Source organism: Martes martes (genome assembly GCF_963455335.1).
Source record: "Martes martes genome assembly, chromosome: 9".
Taxonomy (NCBI): domain Eukaryota; kingdom Metazoa; phylum Chordata; class Mammalia; order Carnivora; family Mustelidae; genus Martes; species Martes martes.
Window position 1 is genome coordinate 123,800,267 of NC_137896.1, and position 21,769 is coordinate 123,822,035.

The 21,769-nt window shown below is 40.5% G+C and overlaps 1 protein-coding gene across 2 annotated transcripts in view; it reads left to right on the forward strand.

Moving 5' to 3' along the window:
* The window catches only part of LDAH (lipid droplet associated hydrolase), a 108,150-nt gene that overhangs the window by 14,104 nt on the left and 72,277 nt on the right, over positions 1 to 21,769 (forward strand). For both annotated transcript variants that reach the window (XM_080814595.1, XM_080814594.1), the window contains exon 3: positions 14,334 to 14,477. In XM_080814595.1, coding sequence (XP_080670721.1) covers positions 14,334 to 14,477 — 144 coding nt within the window. The remainder of the gene's footprint in view (positions 1 to 14,333; positions 14,478 to 21,769) is intronic.

The window sequence follows — 21,769 nt, forward strand, 5'->3', positions numbered from 1 at the left end:
AATAGAATGTTAGGTAGAGGTAGCTGCTTGCTTGTAGGTATTCAGAGTGCTTTTAAAATTGTGAGTTAGAACATATTTATATCACCCTGAAAGATCAAAAGTAAAACTGTAAATATGATCGTACCATATATAGCTAAGTCAGTGGGGTATTATGATTGCATTTCTTTTTTTTTTTTTAACAATTTTATTTATTTATTTAAAAGAAAGAGACAGAAATAGCAAGAAAGAGCATGAGCAGGCAGGAGAGGGAGAAGCAGGGTCTCCCCAGAGCAGGGAGTCTGACGCAGGGCTCCATCCCAGGACCCTGGGATCATGACCTGAGCCCAAGGCAGACACTTAACTGAATGAACCAGCCAGGCACACCACATTTCTTGTACATTTTTTCTTGTTTGTTCTCCCTAGGTTAATGATTGTCTTATTTGCATAGTTTTATATTTTTGAATCACTAATTTATCCTAAAATTGTTCTCTGGGAAATGGGGAAAAATCCTCTTATTGCGTTTGAATAATCAGTCAGGTCTTGTTTTTTTCTTTCTTTGGAGCTATCCTTCACAGAACTCTTCTTTGACTCCAGTCTGGACTGACTGACCTGTGGGTCTGCTGTACAGGCCATCCTGGGGATTTTTTTCACTTTCCTCCTGGGTTAGATTCCATTTCCTGGATCCCGTATTTTCTTATTTCTTGGTTTATTGCTTAAGCACATCTTCTAGGAACTTCCTTAGAAGAGGTGCTTGGGAAGTAATCTTTTAAAGATGTATCGTGTCAGAAAATGTCTTAGACTTCTAGGATGCAGATCATTTTTCCTGACAGTTTAGAGGGCATATTAGCTGTTTTCTAGGGTTCAGAGCTGCTTTTGAGAAGTCTCAATATCATTCTGATTTTCGATCTTTTGTATTTGAAGCCCCCCAGCAAGGCGGAACACTTTAGATCTTTTCTTTGTTATAGGAGTCTGAAATTTTATAGGAAAAGCACCTTGGTATGGATGTTTTTTCATCCACTGTAGGCTTTAGTGGACCCTTTTAAGCCAAAAACTCATACACTTCAATTCTAAAAGCTACGTTTTTTTTCTTTTTTTATAGACTCTTGTTTCATGGGTACATTATCATTTCTTTTGGCTTCTTGCATTCTTAGAGTTTTTAGTGTGCATTAGTGTTTGTTTTTCCTCAAATGTTTGGTAACCCTTTCATTTTTCAGAGGAAGACATAAACAGCTAATTGAAATCTTTGTCTTCAGTGTTGATGCTTGTCCACGGTTGCACCTAGAGTGACCAACCGTCATAGTCTGAGAGATTTTCCAGGACACATGGTTTCTGGTACTAAAAACCACAACAGCCCTAGGCAAAACAGGATGGCTGGTCACCCTAGGAATCCTCATGCTAGGGTAATTGGGTAGGGACCCAGCATTTCACTGGAGAATTTCCAGCTTTCAGTATCTGCAGCCGTTTCTTGGGCCATTCAGTTCTTCCAGGAAGGAATCTTCCAGTATCCAGTTTGAGGAGTGGAAGCCTGTTTGCTCATATTCAGGGCTGGACAAGGGAAAGAAGGTTGGGAGTTTCAGTGTTTAGTAACACTTAATCGGACCCCTTCTTGGTAAAGTGCTCCTGTTTGCAGCTGGCCTAAGATTCCTGATCCAAAATGCCTCTTCCGTTTAACCTCTTCTGGAAATAAGACTTCCAGTCTCCTGCCATGATGTAAAAGTCTTTTTGGAAAGCAGTCTATTGATATCTACCAAAACTAAAAATACATATGCTTTGCTAGCAGCAAGGGAGAGTTTGAAGTTATAGGCATGACACATGCTATTTGATGGAACAGAGATTTGAGGCCAGGGCAGAGTATAGGATTGAGAAGGTAAGTAGAAACGTTGTCTTAGACTGGAGATGGCATATTCTTCCGAGGCCAGCATGAAGGAGGTGAAATTAGTTACTGAAGTGGAGAAGCATGAAGGCATGTCAGAGGGAATAAAGTAGTTTCTGCCTCCTGAGCTCTGTCTTCTCTGCTAATTAAGAGTCAAGGTCATCTGTTCAGAATAAATGTCGCAAAGGGTAGATAAGGGCCCTGAGGAAAGCGGTCAGCGCTGAAAACAGCAGATATGTAGATAAAGGAATTACCAACCAAAACCAAATAGGCAGATTTGGAGCAGCACTGTGATGGGATAGCAGATGTATTGGGAGTGAGATCTCCAAGAGTAGAAGGCCTATCAGAGTGAGAATGGTTTGAATGTTAACCATTTCTGGGTAATGAGAAAATCTAAGCCTGTGATTCTTTTCAAGTTGGGGTTGGGACCAGCAGTATCAACTGAGAACTCCCTAGACATGCAGATTCTTGGGCCCCATTCTAGACCTTCTGAACCAGAAACTCTGGGGGTGTAACAGCGTCTGCGTTGACAAACCCTCCAGAGGATTGTGATATGCACACACTCATCTGGGGCATAGCTCATTGGGTAAGCTTAATGTAGGTGACGTTCTTCAAATTTGATTAAGGTAATGAGTTATGGGACAAAGGTGTTGGCTCAGTGAATCCACCTGGATTTTGAAATCTCCTGACATGGAATGGCAAGTGAGACCATCATTTAAGGGTCAAGGTTTTCAGGGAATGTGTGAGAATGACTAAACCGTTGGTAGATGAAAATAAAATGAATAAAATGGATTAGTAAGTGGAGCTGATCCGCTCACTGTGCTTCCCCACTCAGAGGTGCTCATTCACTTACTTGTGCGCACTCCGTGTGGGGAATCCTCTGTCGCAAAAGTCTTTGCTCTCCTTGAGGCATAAGGGTGTTAGAGAATAGTGCCTGCTCTTCTGCACAGGCTTGAAAGGAAGAGTCCATTATAGCGGAGAGCCAGGTTTAACAAGCGATGAAGAGGTAGATGCAGGGAGCATTCAGTGAGGACCGGGTGGAGAAAGGGAAACTTAAAACATTTGTTGTTTTATGGTGTCACTGTTTTATAGTGCTTTGACATTTTCAGATGATACTTGGTTTCTTACTGTTCTTTCATGTTTCCCTTCTATTCTCATTGCTGCCCTTGGCCCTTTTTCTTGGAGTTCATGGGACCTGTAGGCTGGTACTGCTCATTAGTTTTGGAATTCAGAACTGTATTTTGTATTTGGGCTGAGTCCGTTTATACTGTTGGGGAAATTAGGGTGACAGTATTTCAAGGATTGTTAAGCCACTAAAGACATCATGTTTAGTCTATCTCTGACAGACTGATAAATGACGTTTCATTTTAAATCATTTTGTATTTGCAGCTAACAAAATTAATCACTTTTAAGTTAGTAATGATAATGAGAAGGGATTTAGTAGAATCTGCAGATTGAGCAACTTTTAATTTCATCTTTTCCAGTGAACCTGTGTTTTAAGAGTTTTTGTTAAGTAGCAGTATCCTTGGACTTTCTTTAAATAGGGAAATGAGCAAAGGGAGCCAAATTGAGAATTCACTCTAGAACATATTGAGTCATTCTAACTCTCAAGTGGTCATCTGGGTATAATAGAGTCATGTAATGTGTCTTGTGTGGAGTACAGTGATTGGAAATGGAACAGACAAGTCTCCACAGGGAAGCCCAAAGTTCTTTCCCCATGACAGCCTTCTATACAGGTGCTGTGCCGCATTAACTTCACATGTGGTGGTTTTGCCCTCTACAAGATTAACTAACTGGAAGGCATAGGTCTACAATTACCATGTTGAATAGTTAGAGTTTATTGCCAATTGGGGTCTAGTGATGGTCACCACAGCCTCTGTTATATGTTGCTCAGGCATTTGACCATATGCTCAGCCAAGTATGTGTTAATAACACATTTTGATATGCTTCAATACAGTGTTTTACTAGCATTTTTATATTAGAATGTTTTCAAACATCCCTACTTCTGAAGATACAAATATACATACATGCATGTGTGTGTATGTCTGATTTTAGTTGCAGAAAAGACCCTTTTCAGTCTTTTGTGGTTTCTAACTAAGAAGTTAATTTTGTGGCTCATAACGTGTAACAGTGAAGTATGCAATGACATTTAAATCATTTGTGTTACATTTTCCACTTCTATCTCGGTTGTAAGTTGAATCTTCATGATACTTACTGGCCATTGCGGACTCTTCTGTTTCTTCTGGAGCCAAACTCTTCATTGCTTGAGGGCCTTTGCAACTTTTCTTCCCCTGTCCTGGTCTGGGTGATTTGTTTTCATCTTTTGGGTCTTAGCTAAATGCCACCTCCTCAAACATTTTTCTCAGCCACTCTAATTTCTTCCCTTCTCTATCACACGATCCTCTTTATTTCCTCATAGAAGTTATCTCACACTTGAGTTATCTTATTTGCTTATTTAGTTATGTGTATATATTTCCTACTAGAATATGAATTACAAAAAGACCTTTATCTGTCCTGTGCCTGACACCATGACTTCCATGTAGTAAGTGGTCAATAAGTAATTGATAACTAAAAGAATATACAAATGAAGCTATAGCACTGACTAGAGGGAAATGAACATGGAGTAGTTGACATTATCATTTACTTAATGATGATAAAATGGTGAAAAAGAAAGCTTCAAGGGATTTGCTTAAGATCTTATAGTCATTAAGGGAAAGAACTCAGAACCCAGAGGTAGGGAGAAAACATTGTTCTATAGCAGTTCATTAGCGAGTACTCTCAGTTTCATATTATAACTCAGCATAATTATTGCATCTAAATTATGTAGTTGTTATCTATGGATTCTTCTGAAACCAGTTTTAACATACTGTATACCTTAAACCACAGAATGTCACATGTCAAATTTATTCAATAAAAAATAAATATGTAGATTGTATACTTTGCTGAGAGGAAGCAAGATGGTGGAGGAGTAGGAAACTGAAATAGCATTAGATCCCAGGAGTTCAGCTAGATAGTTATCAAACCATTCTGAACACCTACAAACTCAACAGGAGATAGAAGAGAAGAAGAGCAGCAATTCTAGGAACAGAAAATCGACCACTTTCTGGAATGAAAGACATGTGGAGAAGTGAATTCTAAGCAACGGGAAGATAGACCATGGGGGGAGGGGCCGGCTCCCAGCAAGCAGCGGAGCAGCAGAGCACAAAATTGGAACTTTTAGAAGTCTGCTCCACAGAGGGACGTCGCTCCAGAGGCTAAGCAGGGTTGGAGCCCTCGCGGGGACAGTGTGGTCTCAGGACCTGCAGGGTCACAGAAAGACTGGGGGTGTCTGAGTGGGCAGAGCTCCCAGATATTGAGCGGGCTGCAGAGACAGAGCTGAGGATGGGGCTTTCAGCTTGGGGTTACCTTAAACCATGATCTGGGGCAGTCAGGCCACTGCTCTTCAAGCAGGGACCCCACAAGTGGCAGATTCGGAGGAAACCCCCCCCCCCCGCTTCCTCCTCCAGAAGGACCCGCGTGGGAAAGCACGGCAGGAATCTGCTGGGTTTGGAGACTCCAAGTGGGGCCGTGTGCCAGAAATAGAAATGCTCAGTCACAGACCAGGTGAGCACAGAGCACAGCCGGAGACCCCGGAGATGGGAGGGATTGAGTGCTTTTCTCTGAGGGCACACTGAGGAGTGGGGCTTGGAGCTCTCGGCTCCTCTGGGCCTGAGATTGGGAGGCCACCATCTTCATTCCCATCCTCCAAAGCTATACGGAAAGCATTCAGGAACAAAAGTTCCCAAGAGTGAACTGGAGCAGATTACTTAGCCTGGCCCCTGGCAAGGGCAATGCAATTCTGCCTTGGGCAAAGACATTTGAGAAACACTGCAACAGGCCCTTCCCCAAGAAGATCAGCAAGAATATCCAGCCAAAACCCAAGTTCACCAACCAACAAGAACTGCTAAACTCCAGAGCTAGGGGAAAGCAACACATAGAATTTATGGCTTTTTTTTGCATAATCTTTAGTCTTGCAAAGTTAAATTTTTTTAATTTTTTTTTCTCATTCTATTTTTTTAACTTTTCCTCTTTGCTCTTTTAACATTGTTTAACTATTTTATCTTATCAATACTTTTTTTAAAAGTACTTATTTATTCCTCCTTACTTCTCCCCCCAGTTTCGGGTCTCTTCTGATTTGGTTAGCCTATATTTTTCTGGGTTCTTTGCCACCCTTTTAGTATTTTACTCTCTCATTCATATATTCTTATCTGGGTAAAGTGACAGGGTGGGAAAACTCACCACAAAAAAAAAAGAACATGGGGCAGTACCGATGGCTAGGGACCTATCAATACAGACATTGGTAATATGTCAGAACTAGAGTTCAGAATGACGATTCTCAGGGTGCTAGCTGGGCTCCAAAAAGGCATGGAGGATGTTAGAGAAACATTGTCTGGAGAAATATAAGCCCTTTCTGGAGAAATGAAATAACTAAAATCTAACCAAACTGAAATCAAAAAAGGAATTAATGAGGCACAATCAAGGATGGAAGCTCTGACTGCTAGGATAAATGAGACAGAAGAGAGAATTAGTGATATAGAAGACCAAATGACGGGGAATAAAGAAGCTGAGCAAAAGAGAGACAAACAACTATTGAACCACGGGGGGAGAATTCAAGAGAAAAGTGATACCATAAGACGAAACAATATTAGAATAATTGGGATTCCAGAAGAAGAAGAAAGAGAGGGGCAGAAGGTATATTGAAGCAAATTATTGTAGAGAATTTCCCTAATATGGCAAAGGAACAAGCATCAAAATCCAGGAGGCACAGAGAGCCCCCTCAAAAAAATCGATAAAAATAGGTCCACACCCCGTCATCTAGTAGTAAAACTTACAAGTCTTAGTGACAAAGAAAATCAGCCAATTATATAAACCAATTAATAACAAAATCAAAGAAACACATCAACAGTAATACAATAATAGTAGGGGACTTTAACACCTCCCCCTCACTGAAATGGACAGATCATCTAAGCAAAAGATTAACAAGTAAATAAAGGCTTTAAGTGACACTGGATCAGATGTACTTCACAGATATATTCAGAACATTCCATCCCAAAGCACAGAATACACATTCTTCTAGTGCACATGGAACATTCTCCAGAATACATCACGTCCTGGGTCACAAATTAGGCCTCAACTAGTACCAAAAGATTGGGATCATCCCCTGCGTATTTTCAGACCACAATGCTCTGAAGCTAGAACTCAATCACAAGAGGAAAGTTGGAAAGAACTCAAATACATGGAGGCTAAAGAGCATCCTGCTAAAGAATGAATGGGTCAACCAGAAAATTAAAGAAGAAATTTTTAAAATTCATGGAAACAAATGAAAATGAAAGCACAATGGTTCAAAATCTTTGGGACACAACAAAGGCAGTCCTGAGAGGAAAGTATGTAACAATACAAGCCTTTCTCAAGAAATAAGAAAGGTCTTAAGTACAGAAGCTAACCCTACACCTCAAGGAGCTGGAGAATGAACAGGAAAGAAACCCTAAACCCAGCAAGGAGAAGTAAAATAATAAAGACCAGAGCAGAAATCAATGAAATAGAAACCAAAAGAACAGTAGAACAAATCAACAAAACTAGGAACTCTTTCTTTGAAAGAATTAATAAGATTGATAAACCCCTGGTCAGACTTATCAAAAAGAAAAGAGAAAGGGCCCAAATTAATAAAATCATGAATGAAAGAGGAGCAATCGCAACCAACACCAAAGAAATACAAACAAATACAAGAACATATTGTGAGCAACCATATGCCAGAAAATTTGACAATCTGGAAGAAATGGATAGATTTCTAGAGATGTATAAACTACCAAAAGTGAACCAGGAAGAAATAGAAAACCTGAATAGACCCATAACCAGTAAGGAGATTGAAGCAGTCATCAAAAATCTCCCAACAAACAAGTTGAGGAGTCAAACTCTCACTCTTTGCCGATGATATGATACTTTATTGAAAACCCAAAAGACTCCACCCCAAATCTGCTAGAACTTATATAGGAATTCAGTAAAGTATCGGGATATAAAATCAATGCACAGAAATCCGTTGCATTTCCATACACCAGCAGCAAGACAGAAGAAAGAGAAATTAAGGAGTCAATCCCATTTACAAGTGCACCCAAACCATAAGGTACCTCGGAATAAACCTAACCGAAGAGGCACAGAAGCTGTACTCAGAAAACTATAAAGTACTCATGAAAGAAATTGAGGAATACACAAAGAAGTGGAAAAACGTTCCATGCTCATGGATTGGAAGAAGAAATATTGTGAAAATGTCTATGCTACCTAAAGCAATCTATACATTTAATGCAATCCCTATCAAAATACCATCAATGTTTTCCCAAGAAATGGAACAAATAATCCTAAAATTTATATGGAACCAGAAAAGACCCCGAATAGCCAGGGCAATGTTGAAAAAGAAAGCCAAAGTTAGTGGCATCACAATTCCAGGCTTCAAACTCTATTATAAAGCTGTCATCATCAAGACAGTGTGGTACTGGCACATATAGACACATAAATCAATGGAACAGAATAGAGAGCCCAGAAATAGACCCTCAACTCTATGGTCAACTAATCTTTGACAAAGCAGGAAAGAATCTTCAATGGAAAAAAGACAGTCTCTTCAACAGATGGTGTTGAGAAAATTGGACAGCCACATGCATAAAAATGAAACTGGACCATTTCATTACACCACACAAAAAAATAGACTCAAAATGGATGAACAACCTCAATGTGAGACAGGAATCCATCAAAATCCTTGAGGAGAACACAGGCAGCAATCTCTTCAACCTCAGCCGCAGCAACTTCTTCCTAGAAATATCGCCAAAGGCAAGGGAAGCAAGGGCAAAAATGAACTATTGGGACTTCAACAAGATCAAAAGCTTTTGCACAGCAAAGGAAACAGTCGACAAAACCAAAAGACAGTGGACAGAATGGGAAAAGATATTTTCAAATGACATATCAGATAAAGGGCTAGTATCCAAAATCTATAAAGAACTTATCAAACCCAATACCCAAAGAACAAATAATCCAATCAAGAAATGAGCCAAAGACATGAACAGACATTTCTCCAAAGAAGACATCACATCCAAATGGCCAACAGACACATGAAGAAGTGCTCAACGTCACTTGGCCTCAGGGAAATACAAATCAAAACCACGATGAGATACCACCTCACACCAGTCAGAATGGCTAAAATTAACAAGTCAGGAAATGACAGGTGTTGGTGAGGATGCAGAGAAAGGGGAACCCTCCTACACTGTTGGTGTGAATGCAAACCAGTGCAGCCACTCTGGAAAACAGTATGGAGGTTCCTCAAAAAGTTGAAAATAGAGCTACCCTACAATCCAGCAATCGCACTACTGGTATTTACCCTGAGGATACAAATGTAGTGATCCGAAGGGGCATGTGCACCTGAATGTTTGTAGCAGCAATGTCCACAATAGCCAAACTATGGAAAGAACCTAGATGTCCATCAACAGATGAATGGATAAAGAAGAGGTGGTGTATACATATACAATGGAATACTATGCAGCCATCAGAAGAAATGAAATCTTGCCATTTGCAGTGATGTGGATGGAACTAGAGGGTATTATGGAGTGAAATAAGTCAATCAGAGAAGACTTATCATATCTCTCTGATCAGGGTGGTGGGTTGTGGGGGTTAGGGAAGGCAAAAATGAAACAAGATGGGATCAGGAGGGAGACAAACCATAAGAGACTCTTAATCTCACAAAACAAACTGAGGGTTGCCAGAGGGAAGTGGGTAGGGAGAGGGTGGTTGGGTTATGGACATTGGGGAGGGTATGTGCTATGGTGAGTGCTGTGAAATGTGTAAGCCTGATGATTCACAGACCTGTACCCTTCGGGCAAATAATACATTATATGTTAATAAAACTAATTTTTTTAAAAATATGTAATAATAATGCTAGCAATAATAGCTACCATTTATTCAGCACGTACTGTGTGTCAGATATGATGCAAGTGTTTGCCATGCATTACTCCTAATGATAATGCCAGGTACTTTGTGGGCCTTTGTAAGATTAACTACAGCAAGTTATACAGAAGATCCTAAGCCAGGTAATTTATGCTCTTTTTAAAATTCATTATTACTATTTTCTTTTGTATATTCTTGTAGCCATCAAATATTTATTGAGCACTTATCATCTGTGTGGTCTTGGGCAAGCTGTTTAACCTCCTTGTGCCTCAGTTTCCTTCTCCATACAATGGAAATAGGAATAGTACTACCTTTTGGGAGGACTAAATGAGTTGGTACATGCAAAACACTTAAATGCTGCCTGGCATGTAATAAGGTACAAAACTTTAAAATGTGGACTAGGGGCACCTGGGTGGCTCAGGTGGTTGAGCATCCTACTTGTGATTTCGGCTCAGGTCATGATCTCAGGGTAATGAGATTGAGCCCTGCGTCAGGATCCGTGCTCAGCAGGGAATCTGCTTCAGACTTTCTCTCCTTCCCCTCTCCCCCTCCTCTGCTTGCTCTCTCTTTCTCTCTCTCTCTCCTTCTCTCAAATAGATAAATAATTTTTTAAATTTTTTTAATTTTTTAATTTATTTTATTTTTTTTCTTTCCTTTTTTTTTTTTTTTTTAATTTTCAGTGTAACAGTATTCATTGTTTTTGCACCACACCCAGTGCTCCATGCAATACGTGCCCTCCATAATACCCACCACCTGGTTCCCCCAACCTCCCACCCCCCGCCCCTTCAAAACCCTCAGGTTGTTTTTCAGAGTCCATAGTCTCTCATGGTTCACCTCCCCTTCCAATTTCCCTCAACTCCCTTCTCCTCTCCATCTCCCCATGTCCTCCATGTTACTTGTTATGCTCCACAAATAAGTGAAACCATATGATAATTGACTCTCTCTGCTTGACTTATTTCACTCAGCATAATCTCTTCCAGTCCCGTCCATGTTGCTACAAAAGTTGGGTATTCGTCCTTTCTGATGGAGGCATAATACTCCATAGTGTATATGGACCACATCTTCCTTACCCATTCGTCCGTTGAAGGGCATCTTGGTTCTTTCCACAGTTTGGCGACCGTGGCCATTGCTGCTATAAACATTGGGGTACAGATGGCCCTTCTTTTCACTACATCTGTATCTTTGGGGTAAATACCCAGTCGTGCAATTGCAGGGTCACAGGGAAGCTCTATTTTTAATTTCTCGAGGAATCTCCACACTGTTCTCCAAAGTGGCTGCACCAACTTGCATTCCCACCAACAGTGTAAGAGGGTTCCCCTTTCTCCACATCCTCTCCAACACACGTTGTTTCCTGTCTTGCTAATTTTGGCCATTCTAACTGGTGTAAGGTGGTATCTCAATGTGGTTTTAATTTGAATCTCCCTGATGGCTAGTGATGCCGGCATCACGTTACCTGATTTCAAGCTTTACTACAAAGCTGTGATCACCAAGACAGCATGGTACTAGCATAAAAACAGACACATAGACCAGTGGAACAGAGTAGAGAGCCCAGATATGGACCCTCAACTCTACGGTCAAATAATCTTCGACAAAACAGGAAAAAATATCCAGTGGAAAAAAGACAGTCTCTTCAATAAATGGTGCTGGGAAAACTGGACAGCTATATGTAGAAGAATGAAACTCAACCATTCTCTTACACCATACACAAAGATAAACTCGAAATGGAAAAAATACTTCAACGTGAGGCAGGAATCCATCAGAATCCTAGAGGAGAACATAGGCAGTAACCTCTTCGATATCAGCCACAGCAACTTCTTTCAAGATATGTCTCCAAAGGCAAAGGAAACAAAAGCGAAAATGAACTTTTGGGACTTCTTCAAGATCAAAAGCTTCTGCACAGCAAAGGAAACAGTCAACAAAACAAAGAGGCAACCCATGGAATGGGAGAAGATATTTGCAAATGACAGTACAGACAAAAGGTTGATATCCAGGATCTATAAAGAACTCCTCAAACTCAACACACACAAAACAGACAATCACATTAAAAAATGGGCAGAAGATATGAACAGACATTTCTCCAATGAAGACATACAAATAGCTACCAGACACATGAAAAAATGTTCATCATCACTAGCCATCAGGGAGATAAATAATTTTTTTTAAATAAAATGTGGACTTATTTTCTAGCCATATGAAAACCACTGTAAAACTTTGCTGAGAGACAAAACATTTGAGTAAGACATGATGCATTCCTAGAAGATTATAATCAGTAATGTAAAAAAATAAAATCTTTCTCAATTAATGTATAAATGAGATGAAATTTCAGTCAGAATTCCAAAAAGATTTTTAAAAATTGAAGCTGGTGAAAATAATTCTAAAGGCTATGAGATCAGCCTAGAAAATTTACGGGGGTGGGAATTAAGAGAAGGGATTTGCCCTGCCAGTTACTGAAACTTTAAAATATAAATAAAATAAATATAAATAAATAAATATAATAAATATAAATAAATAAATACTGGGGTAGTAATCCAGACAGTGTGGCACTGGCAGAGGAGAAAAGGAAAAAGATAAATGGAATTATTTGGAATTAGAATTAGAATTGGAATCAGAATTTGGAATTAGAATTTGCAAGGTAATGTAAAAGACATTTCAAATCAATGCAGAAAGAGTGGATTATATTATAAATGGTCTTGGGACACTTTGCTAATCACTTGGAAAGAAGTTGGATTGCTACTTTGTACTTTATTCTCAAAAATATTTCAAACTTACTGAAGATTTAGATACAAAACATGAAGCAATGCTGTCCCTGTCCATCCACCACAGATGTTGCAGCCTGGTGCTACACACCCCTCCTCTCCTCCTCCTCCTCAAGCTGCCCCATGACCACTCAGCTGACCAGAGAGCATACTGCTGCCTTTGAGGAAGTTTCTAGGCTATTTAGCAAAGATGACACTAGTACAGTAACAAAAAAATATTTGGAACTTGGGTCAGTAGGTGAGAATGCAACAGAAGCAAAATAGCAGTAAGAGTGCTAAGACCATTTATTACATATCATGGCTAGACATGGTAAGACCATTTATTACCATCATGGCTAGACATGGTAAGTCAGTGGCTAGCATTTCTGCAGCACTTGTGTATCAAGCGGTGTTTAAGTTCTTTGTATACATCAGTTCATTTAGTTCTCACATGATGTAGTCGATTGTTATCCTCATCTTGTGGACGAACATGCTAAGGCCCAGAGAGGTTAGATAACTTTCTGAAGGTCACACACTTGGTAAATAGCAAAGCGAGGATTCCACCTCAAGTCAGGCTCCAGAGTCTGTGCCCTCCACCACTTTGCTTCTTCGCCCGTCTAGGAAACTGACAGGCAGGTCATGAAGAAATAAATCCGTGTTTTTCAACAAGGGTGGCAGAGGTTTTATCAGTGCAGCAAAACCGTGTTGTGGAATTGCAAAGAGGAGAAAACCTAATAGGATGAAGAAATAATAAATTGATTGGAAAATTGGTATTGATGGAAGTGGACCAGTATCTGTGAAAGCATTATACAGATGATGATTGCAAGATGAAAACCCCATCTCACTGTCTTTTCCCCCTAAAGATGTATCAGATTGACTCTTTTTCTAAAAGGTTATTATTCATTCCATTTCTCTATAGCAGACCGATGTCAAAAATACCTTCTGTGTATACACAAGAAAAGTCTGTATGTATTAGTTGGTGGTCTTTTTCCCAAAAGGACAAACTGTACATCTGCTTATAATCTAAGTCCTTGTGAAAAATGACAAGGAACCCTCAGTAGACTCCTCAAAGTACTCTTTGTGAATGATTCTTACACTGATTTGTTTTCATGTAGCTTGCTAACTGAGCACAGTAAAATCGTGAAGGCTTTTTGAGATAGGATTAATGACCTCGGACTACTAGTATGATAATGGGAAGCCACTGAGAGGGATGTAAATAGGATACTGCTATGAGTTGATTTGAAGTTTGAAGGTATCTCTCTGGGTATCCTGCGGAATGGGCTCCCAGGGGACAAGAGTAGATAGAAGCCCCATGAGGAGGCTGCTGCAGGAAACTCAGTGATAACACTAAGGGAGAGACATGAGATGCATAAGACGTGAGATCTATTTTGGAAACAAAGTTAACAGGACTTATTGGTGAATTGGTTGTGAAAAACAGGGCAAAACCAAGAGTGACTTCTGGTGTTAGGACTTGAGCATTTATTTGGTGGTTCCATTTACTAAGCTGAGGAATAGGGAGGGAGAATTTATCTTCAAACCGTTGGGGAACAAAGCAGGAGCAGAAATTTTCTGAGTGATCATTCCCAGATTTAAGGTAAAAAGGCTATTAAAAGTGAAGTGTATGTATAAATATTAGTAGATTTGTAGAAGAAAGCATGAGGTCAAATAGATCCTTCTTTTCCAGTCTGCATATCTTACGGGAGTTTATTGCTTTAGTTAACTTAAACTAAAACTCTGTGTTGCTTTAGTTAACTAAACTAACTCTGTGTTCCTTTTCTTAGGTAATCCAGGTTTTTCTGCCTTTTATGTGCCATTTGCAAAGGCTTTGTACTCCTCAATAAACCGACGCTTTCCGGTTTGGGTTATCAGTCATGCTGGACATGCTTTCGTCCCCAAAGGCAAGAAGATTCTTACAACTTCAGACGGTATGTCTTGATTAACATCTGTTTTCCTCTCTAGCGAGTGGGTGTTCGTGTGTCTAGAAAGTCAGCTAAGGTTAAGAGTTATGCCACTGGAAACCTCTGCTTGTGGCATTGGGGCCATGCTTCCACGTTTTGGTAATTTTAGGATTTTTAGAGCCCTTTTCATCCTCTGCAGGTAGTTTTCTCAAAAAAAATTGAGTAGATCAAACAGTTGTCTAAAACTTGCCCTGTCTGTGGACTGACTAAGTAATCAACTATGTATTTATTGATCAAACACTGTATTTCCAGGGCTGTACTAAGAGGATTGGTGGAGAAAAAATATAATCCATGGTCCTCATTCTAAAGAGGCTCATACCCGAACATTTAGAGAATGATTAAGTGGTCAACTCTGACCTGCTGATCATGTGGCTATTTGAGGAGTAAACGAAGGAAAGAACGCAGTATGGATTTGAAAAGACTTTGTGGAGTAGATGGGTTCCAGCAGTTGAGTAGAATTTGGATCTGGGGGTTAGGGTGTGTGCAGAGGTGTAACAGACAGAAGACATAGCACAGCAGGGAGAGAGATTCAGTAGGTCTCCTGGTGCTGGGCAAGGCCAGACCTAGAGGAACCTCGGAGCTGGGGAGAGAGCCGTGACTGCATTGGTAGATTCCTGGAGGCCTTTAAGTGGAGAAAGTAGCACTAGGTGGCTGCAAATTACCTGCTTCTAATGTATGAAAATTCATCATGCTCACTCTTCTAAAAAAGAAAACTATAACTTCACTTCTCTGTAGGCCTTCCATTCAAGGGCCTTTTGTCCTAAGCATGATCCTTAGTTAATTTAAAGTGGAAGAGAGATGGCTATGGCTCTAGTTTGCTCCTGGTTCTGGTATGCCTCTCCTGTGGTATGAGCATCTTACTGAGCATCTGATAGTGGAAACCATGTGTGGGGAGGCGGGGGGAAAGGAACAGGTGATATGGGAACTCTCTGTACTAATCTGTTCAAATTTTCTATAAATCTAAAACCATTCTTTAGAACAAAACCTGTTAAAAAATACTGGAATTTAAAAATAATTTGGTATTTACATTTTGCTTTTTATCATTGCTGTGACAGAATTAAATTAGGTAGCTTGATTAATATGAATTTATTTTCTTATAGTCTGGAGGCTACAAGCCAACATTAAGGTTTCAGCATGGTTAGGTTCTGGGGAGAGCCCTCCTCCTGGCTTGCAGATGGCCTCACTCTCTTTGAGTCTTCATATGACTGAGACAGAGAGAGAATGATTTCATGTGCTCCAGGATGTTCTCTGATCTCTCTCCTTACGAGGCCACTAATCCCATCATGAGGGCCCCACCCTTGTTATTTAATCCTAATTAACTCTCAAAGGTCCTATCTCCCAGTACCGTCGTGGCAGTCAGGGCTTTAATATAAGAATTTTAAGGGACATGGGCACCTGGGTGGCTCAGTCAGTTAGGCATCCACCTTCAACTTAGGTGACTCTGTGTGTCACCTCACCGGGAACATCTCAATTCCCTGATTCTTTTTTTTTTTTTTGAGAGAAAGAGAGCGCTCCCAGAGCACAAGCCAGTGGGGGTGGGGAGTGCAGAAGGAGAGAGAAAGTTAAGCAGGCTCCACGTACTCCACGTCCTGCACAGACGCCCAGCTTAATCTCACAACCCATGAGATCATGACCTGACCCAAAATACAGAGTCGGACACTTAACTGAAAGCCACCCAGGTGCCCCGCAACTCCCCAGTTCTTGATCTCTCCTCTTACTTCTCACATGTAGAACTGTAGTCAGCTTCCTGAAATCTTAGTTCTGGTTCCAAAATCCTGAGTTAACTTTAAATTGATTTTAACATCAGATACCAGCTCTTGAGAACAGAATTGAATCTCCTTTTTTCCCCCCAGTTTCACTTAATTTAGTCATTTTTGAGTACCTGCTGTGTACATGCCTCTTTACTAGCATTTAGGAAAAATTACACCTGTACTTAAAACACATTTGTTGCACTTAAATTGTTTGTGGTTAGGTAATGTCACTGGCCAGACTTCCCATGTCTCCCCTTTAAGGCATCCCGTGTAACATTACCCTCATCTCAGAAAACTCTCTACTCCTTTCTGCTCACAGCTTCCACTGTCAGTGCTCGGGCCCTTGGCGAGCCATCATAGAAGCGTACTTCCATACTTCAGCTTCTCGAGAGTTCTACGGCCCCTCCACTACCTTGTTTACTGCCCTGATTATCTTCCCCTTAGAGTTATATATCGATCTATAGATTCAGTGCGACCCCCATATGAATTCCCACCAAAATTCCAGTTGTGGCATTTTTCAGAGAAATAGAAAAGAATCCCAAAACTCATATGGAATCATTAAAGTCACCAAATAGCCAATATAATCTTGAGAAAGAAGGAGAAAGCTGAAGGCCCCACACTTCCTGGTTTCAAACTGTCTTGCAAAGCTGTAATCAAAACAGTATAGCACTGGCATAAAAACAAACCTGTGGAACAGAACAAAGAGCCCAGAAATAAACACACATGTATAGAGGCAATTAATCTTTGATGGGGGCTCCAAGAATACACAATGGAGAAAGAGATAGTATCTTCAGTAAATGGTGTTAGGAAAACTAAATATCCACATGCAAGAGAATAAACAGAAATATGTGTAAAATTAATTCAAAATGGATTAAATATTTAAATTTAGGACTGGAAATCAAAAACCTCCTAGAAGAAAACATAGGGGAAAAGCTCCTTGACACTGAACTGGACAGTGATTTTTTGAGCATGACGTCAAAGAACAGGTAACAAAAGCAAAAATAAACATTGGGACTGTGTTAAACTAAAAATCTTCTGCAAAGCAAAGGAAACAATCAACAAAATGAAAAGACAACCTATGGAAAGGGAGAAAATCTTTGTAAACCACCTCTCTGACCCAAAATATATAAGGAACTCATATACCTCAATAGCAAAAAGAAAGAAAAAAAAAAAAAAAAACCCTAATAGTCTGATTTAAAAATGGGCAAATATTTCCAGAGAAGACATACAGATGGCCGGCAGGAACATGAGCCTCACTTCATACCTGTTCTGATGACTGTTATTAAAAATACAAAAAAATAACAAGTATTGGCAAGGGTGTGGGGAAAAGGGAACTCACGCACTGTTGGTGCAACCATTATGGAAAACAATATGGAAGCTCCTCAAAAAATAAAAATAGAACTTCCATAGGACCCAATAATCCCGCTTCTGGATCTGTAGCTAAAGGAAATGAAATCAGTATCCCAGAGAGATATCTGTACACCCACATTCCTTGTAGCATTATTTACGGTATATGGATCATTCCAAGATATGGAAACAACTTAAGTGTCTGTTAATGGTTGAATAAAGAAAATGTACACACACACACACACACATACACACACATAAATATGCAGACACAATGCAATATTACTCAGCTATAAAAAAAGAAGGAAATCCTGCCATTTTCAACAGCATGGATAAACCTGGAGGATATTATACGGAGTGAAATAAGCCAGACACAGTAAGACAAACAACTGTATGATCTCAGTTATATGTGGAATAAAAAAAAAAGTCTACAAACTAATAGAATCAGAGCGTTGCCAGGATTTGAGGGATGGGAGAAATGGGGAGATGTTGGTCAAAGGGTAGAGACTTTCAGTTGTGAGATGAATAAGTTCTGGGGATCTGATATATAACATGATGGTTGTAGTTACTAATACTATATTGTGTAATAGAAATGTATAGATCTTAGTGTTCTCACCATCACAAAAAAAGAAAAAAGGTAGTTAGTCCCTCCATCCCAAGCCTCCTGATGGCAGCGACCTCAGTTAGGCGTGCCTGCTGTGCTTTGCCGGGACACTGGTAGGGAGCTCCCCAGACATTTCCTCCATGGGGGCCCTTACTCATGGCCGGGGCGGCTCTTGTGGTCCTTACTATGGTTGCAGTATGCACTTCAGGAAGAAACCACGAGGGAACTTTGAGGAGCAAGATTTATTACCTACAGTTTCTGGAGGGTACGTAGCAGATGGAGCAGACCTTGGGCCCTGCCTTTGTTAGAGTCCGAGGGCGGGGTGCCAACAGTTTTGCAGGTTCTCTCTTTATTGGCTAATGTAAGGCATAAAAGCCAGAATGAGGGCTTGGGAAGGAAGAAGTCGGTCACGCAAGGAGTCAGTTATCTGAGTTACCCAAGGCTTTCTGAAAGGTACCTTCACCGGTGGGGTGGGGTGGCCTAGTTCCCTGTCTGGTTGTTTTTCTAGTAGCTGTGTCATACCGGTGGCAATATGCTTATTCATGATGGATGTCCTTTGAAATGGAGGCCTAGTCAATCAAAAGTTGAATGTCAGGCACTTACAATACTGTACTAAGTAAGTACAGGCACTTACAGGCACTATGTGAGATAATGGATATGTTAATTTGATTGTCGTAATCATTCACAGTGTATCCGTATATTAAATCATCACATAAAAACAATTATGTGGTACAACCGAAGTATATACTATTTTTAGTTGTCTATCATACTTCAGTGAAGCAGAAAAAAACAATGTAGAAAGTGGACGATGGGTACATGTGGGTCTGTTATGCTGTTCTCTCTACTTTTATGTATGTTTGGAAGTTTCCACTATTGAAAAAAAAAAAAAACTTTAAAGAAAGAGAAAGAATTATAGAACCTTAGAGCTAGAAGTATCCACATCAAATCCTCCCTTGAACCGTTATTTTTCAAGGAAGGAAAGTAAGGCCCAACAGGTCTAAATCACGGGCTAGTGAGTGGCAAAATCTGGACAAGAAGCCAGCACTTGGAACGTTTAGTGCAGTGTTCAGTCCTGTCGGTCATCTTAGGTGGCTAACGTGAAGTGCTAATGAGACTCCGTTGTTAGATTTTGTTATTCCATGAGCTAATTCTAACATTGGTCCTTCTATGATCACCAGTTATACCTGGTTTGTGACCTTTTTCCTGCGGGGGTTCATAGGGGAACAGGGTCATGGGGTGTAGAAGAAACAGTGCCGCTCATGGCAGATGCTTGTATAAATACCTCAAAGTGTCTTTTTCTCGGTGTTAATGCACGTGCGTGAGCGTGTGTGTGTGTGTGTGTGAATGCAGTTCACTCGAGAGTCTTTAACACTTTGCTTAAAGACTAGGGTATACTTTGAAAGACAAGTAAGTATTGATTATCTAGCAGTGAAAGATTTTAAGAGCGGTCATGAGGTGAAACAGAATATACAGATTTCGCTTCCTTGATTAAAGACATGTATTTCAACAGCCATTGTATTGAAATGTGACTGAAGGTGAACAGAATGTGCAGCAGATACTTGCTCTGCTATGAAATATCTTAAAAGATACATCTTTATTATTCTAGGTTGTTTCTTAATATATGCCCAAAGAAAATTTTAGGTTCAATACCATAGTTTTTCCTTCATCAGGAAATGTATATGTTTGCTTGGGAGTGTGTTTTCACTATCTTAGGTTGTATTTGGAAAACAGAGGTGTTAGAATTCTTCTTAGAAAACAGACTTGAGGGGCGCCTGGGTGGCTCAGTGGGTTAAAGCCTCTGCCTTCGGCTCAGGTCATGATCCCAGGGTCCTGGGATCGAGCCCCGCATCGGGCTCTCTGCTCAGCGGGGAGCCTGCTTCCTCCCCTCTCTCTCTCTGCCTGCCTCTCTGCCTATCTATGTCTGTCAAATAAAGAAATAAAATCTTTAAAAAAAAAAAAAAAAGAAAAGAAAACAGACTTGAGGAACACCTGGGTGGCTCGGTTGGTTAAGTGTCTGTCTTTGGCTCATTGGCTCAGGTCATGATCCCAGGGTCCTAGGATCGAGTTCTGCATCAGGATCCTTGCTCAGCGAGGAGCCTGCTTCTCCCTCTGCCTGCAGCCTCCCCTACTGTGCGCTCTCTCTCTCTCTCTCTGACAAATAAATAAAATCTTTATTAAAAAAAATATATGTATGGAAAACAGACTTGAGGGCCTCCTGGGTGGCTTAGTCAATTGGGTGTCTGACTCTTGATTTCAGCTCTGGTCATGATCACAGGTTGTGAAATCCGCCCTGGTCAGGCTCCGTGCTGGGTGTAGAATTGGCTTGGGATTCTCTCTCCCCTTCCCTCCCCCCCCCCCAACCCCAGCCCCATTCATGTGAGCATGTTCTCTCTCTCTCTCTCAACAGATAGATAGAAACAGACTTGATTAACTTGCTAAACCTCCAAAAGCCACCAACTCTGCTGGTCTGTTATTGCTGGCCTGTTACCTTACCTCTGGCAGGAGAGGAGATAAGCCCAAGACAGAAGGAGTTAGGAAGTAGTCAAAATACCTCAGGGTACACAGTGAAGGATAATACATCTTTGTGTAATGTAATGGTGACTAGGTTATGTGTCTCATTCCTACATTCTTAACCTGGATGAGAAGCTCTGTACTGAATTACCTAAGGGGAGCAGCGTCAACTCCATTATCACAGGAAGCCCTTAAGTGAAGGCAAAATCAAGCATTTGAACAGGACGAGCAACTTTGAAAGCTGAAAATAGATTCAAAGGGTATCCGTAGATCAAAGCTTCTCAAATTTTGGCAAGCATCAGAATCACCTGGAGGGTTCATTAAAACACAAACGAGTGGGTGTCACCCCAAGATGCTGATTAGTAGATGTGGGGTGGGATCTGAGAATTGGCATTTTTAACAATATCCCGAGGTCATGTTGATGCAGTTAGTCCTAGGACCATATTTTCAGAACCACTATCAAAGATCTTGAGGAAAACCAGTCGAAATTATCTGTTATGTGTTTGAATTTCTGGGAAGTGTCTTTAGTTCTCATTTTAAATTGACATTATTTACCACGTTGAGTATGCTTATTGCTTAGGCTGCTTTGTACTGTTGAGTTAATAACTTAGTAATTTGAGTCTGGTTCCTTTGCTACCTAATGAGAACAGTGCCATCTAGAGGCATTAGCCCAAAGGGCCACCAGAGGGCCAAAGGAAGCTGGGGTTTTCTAGAGAGGTTGAATGGGCAGCTCATGATCGTCAAGGATTTATTGACAACCTACTAGGTTATTATGTGTGGGTACCACAAGGGTCTACAAAGAAATAGATATTCCAGTCACTGCCTTTTAGGTTAATGACTTTCCATCTGTGTTCTGAGGAGCCCAAAAGTTCTACGAAGGGCAGGTGGGGCTCTGGGTCCCACCAGCACCCCCATTCAGCCAGACAGTTCTGCTTTCATCTGTTTTATGTAGTGAAGGTTATGTTTGCAAATGCACGCTATGCTGGATTGCTTTGTATAGGCAGGGCAGATAGATTATACATCATCCAAGATTATTGCTCTAAAGT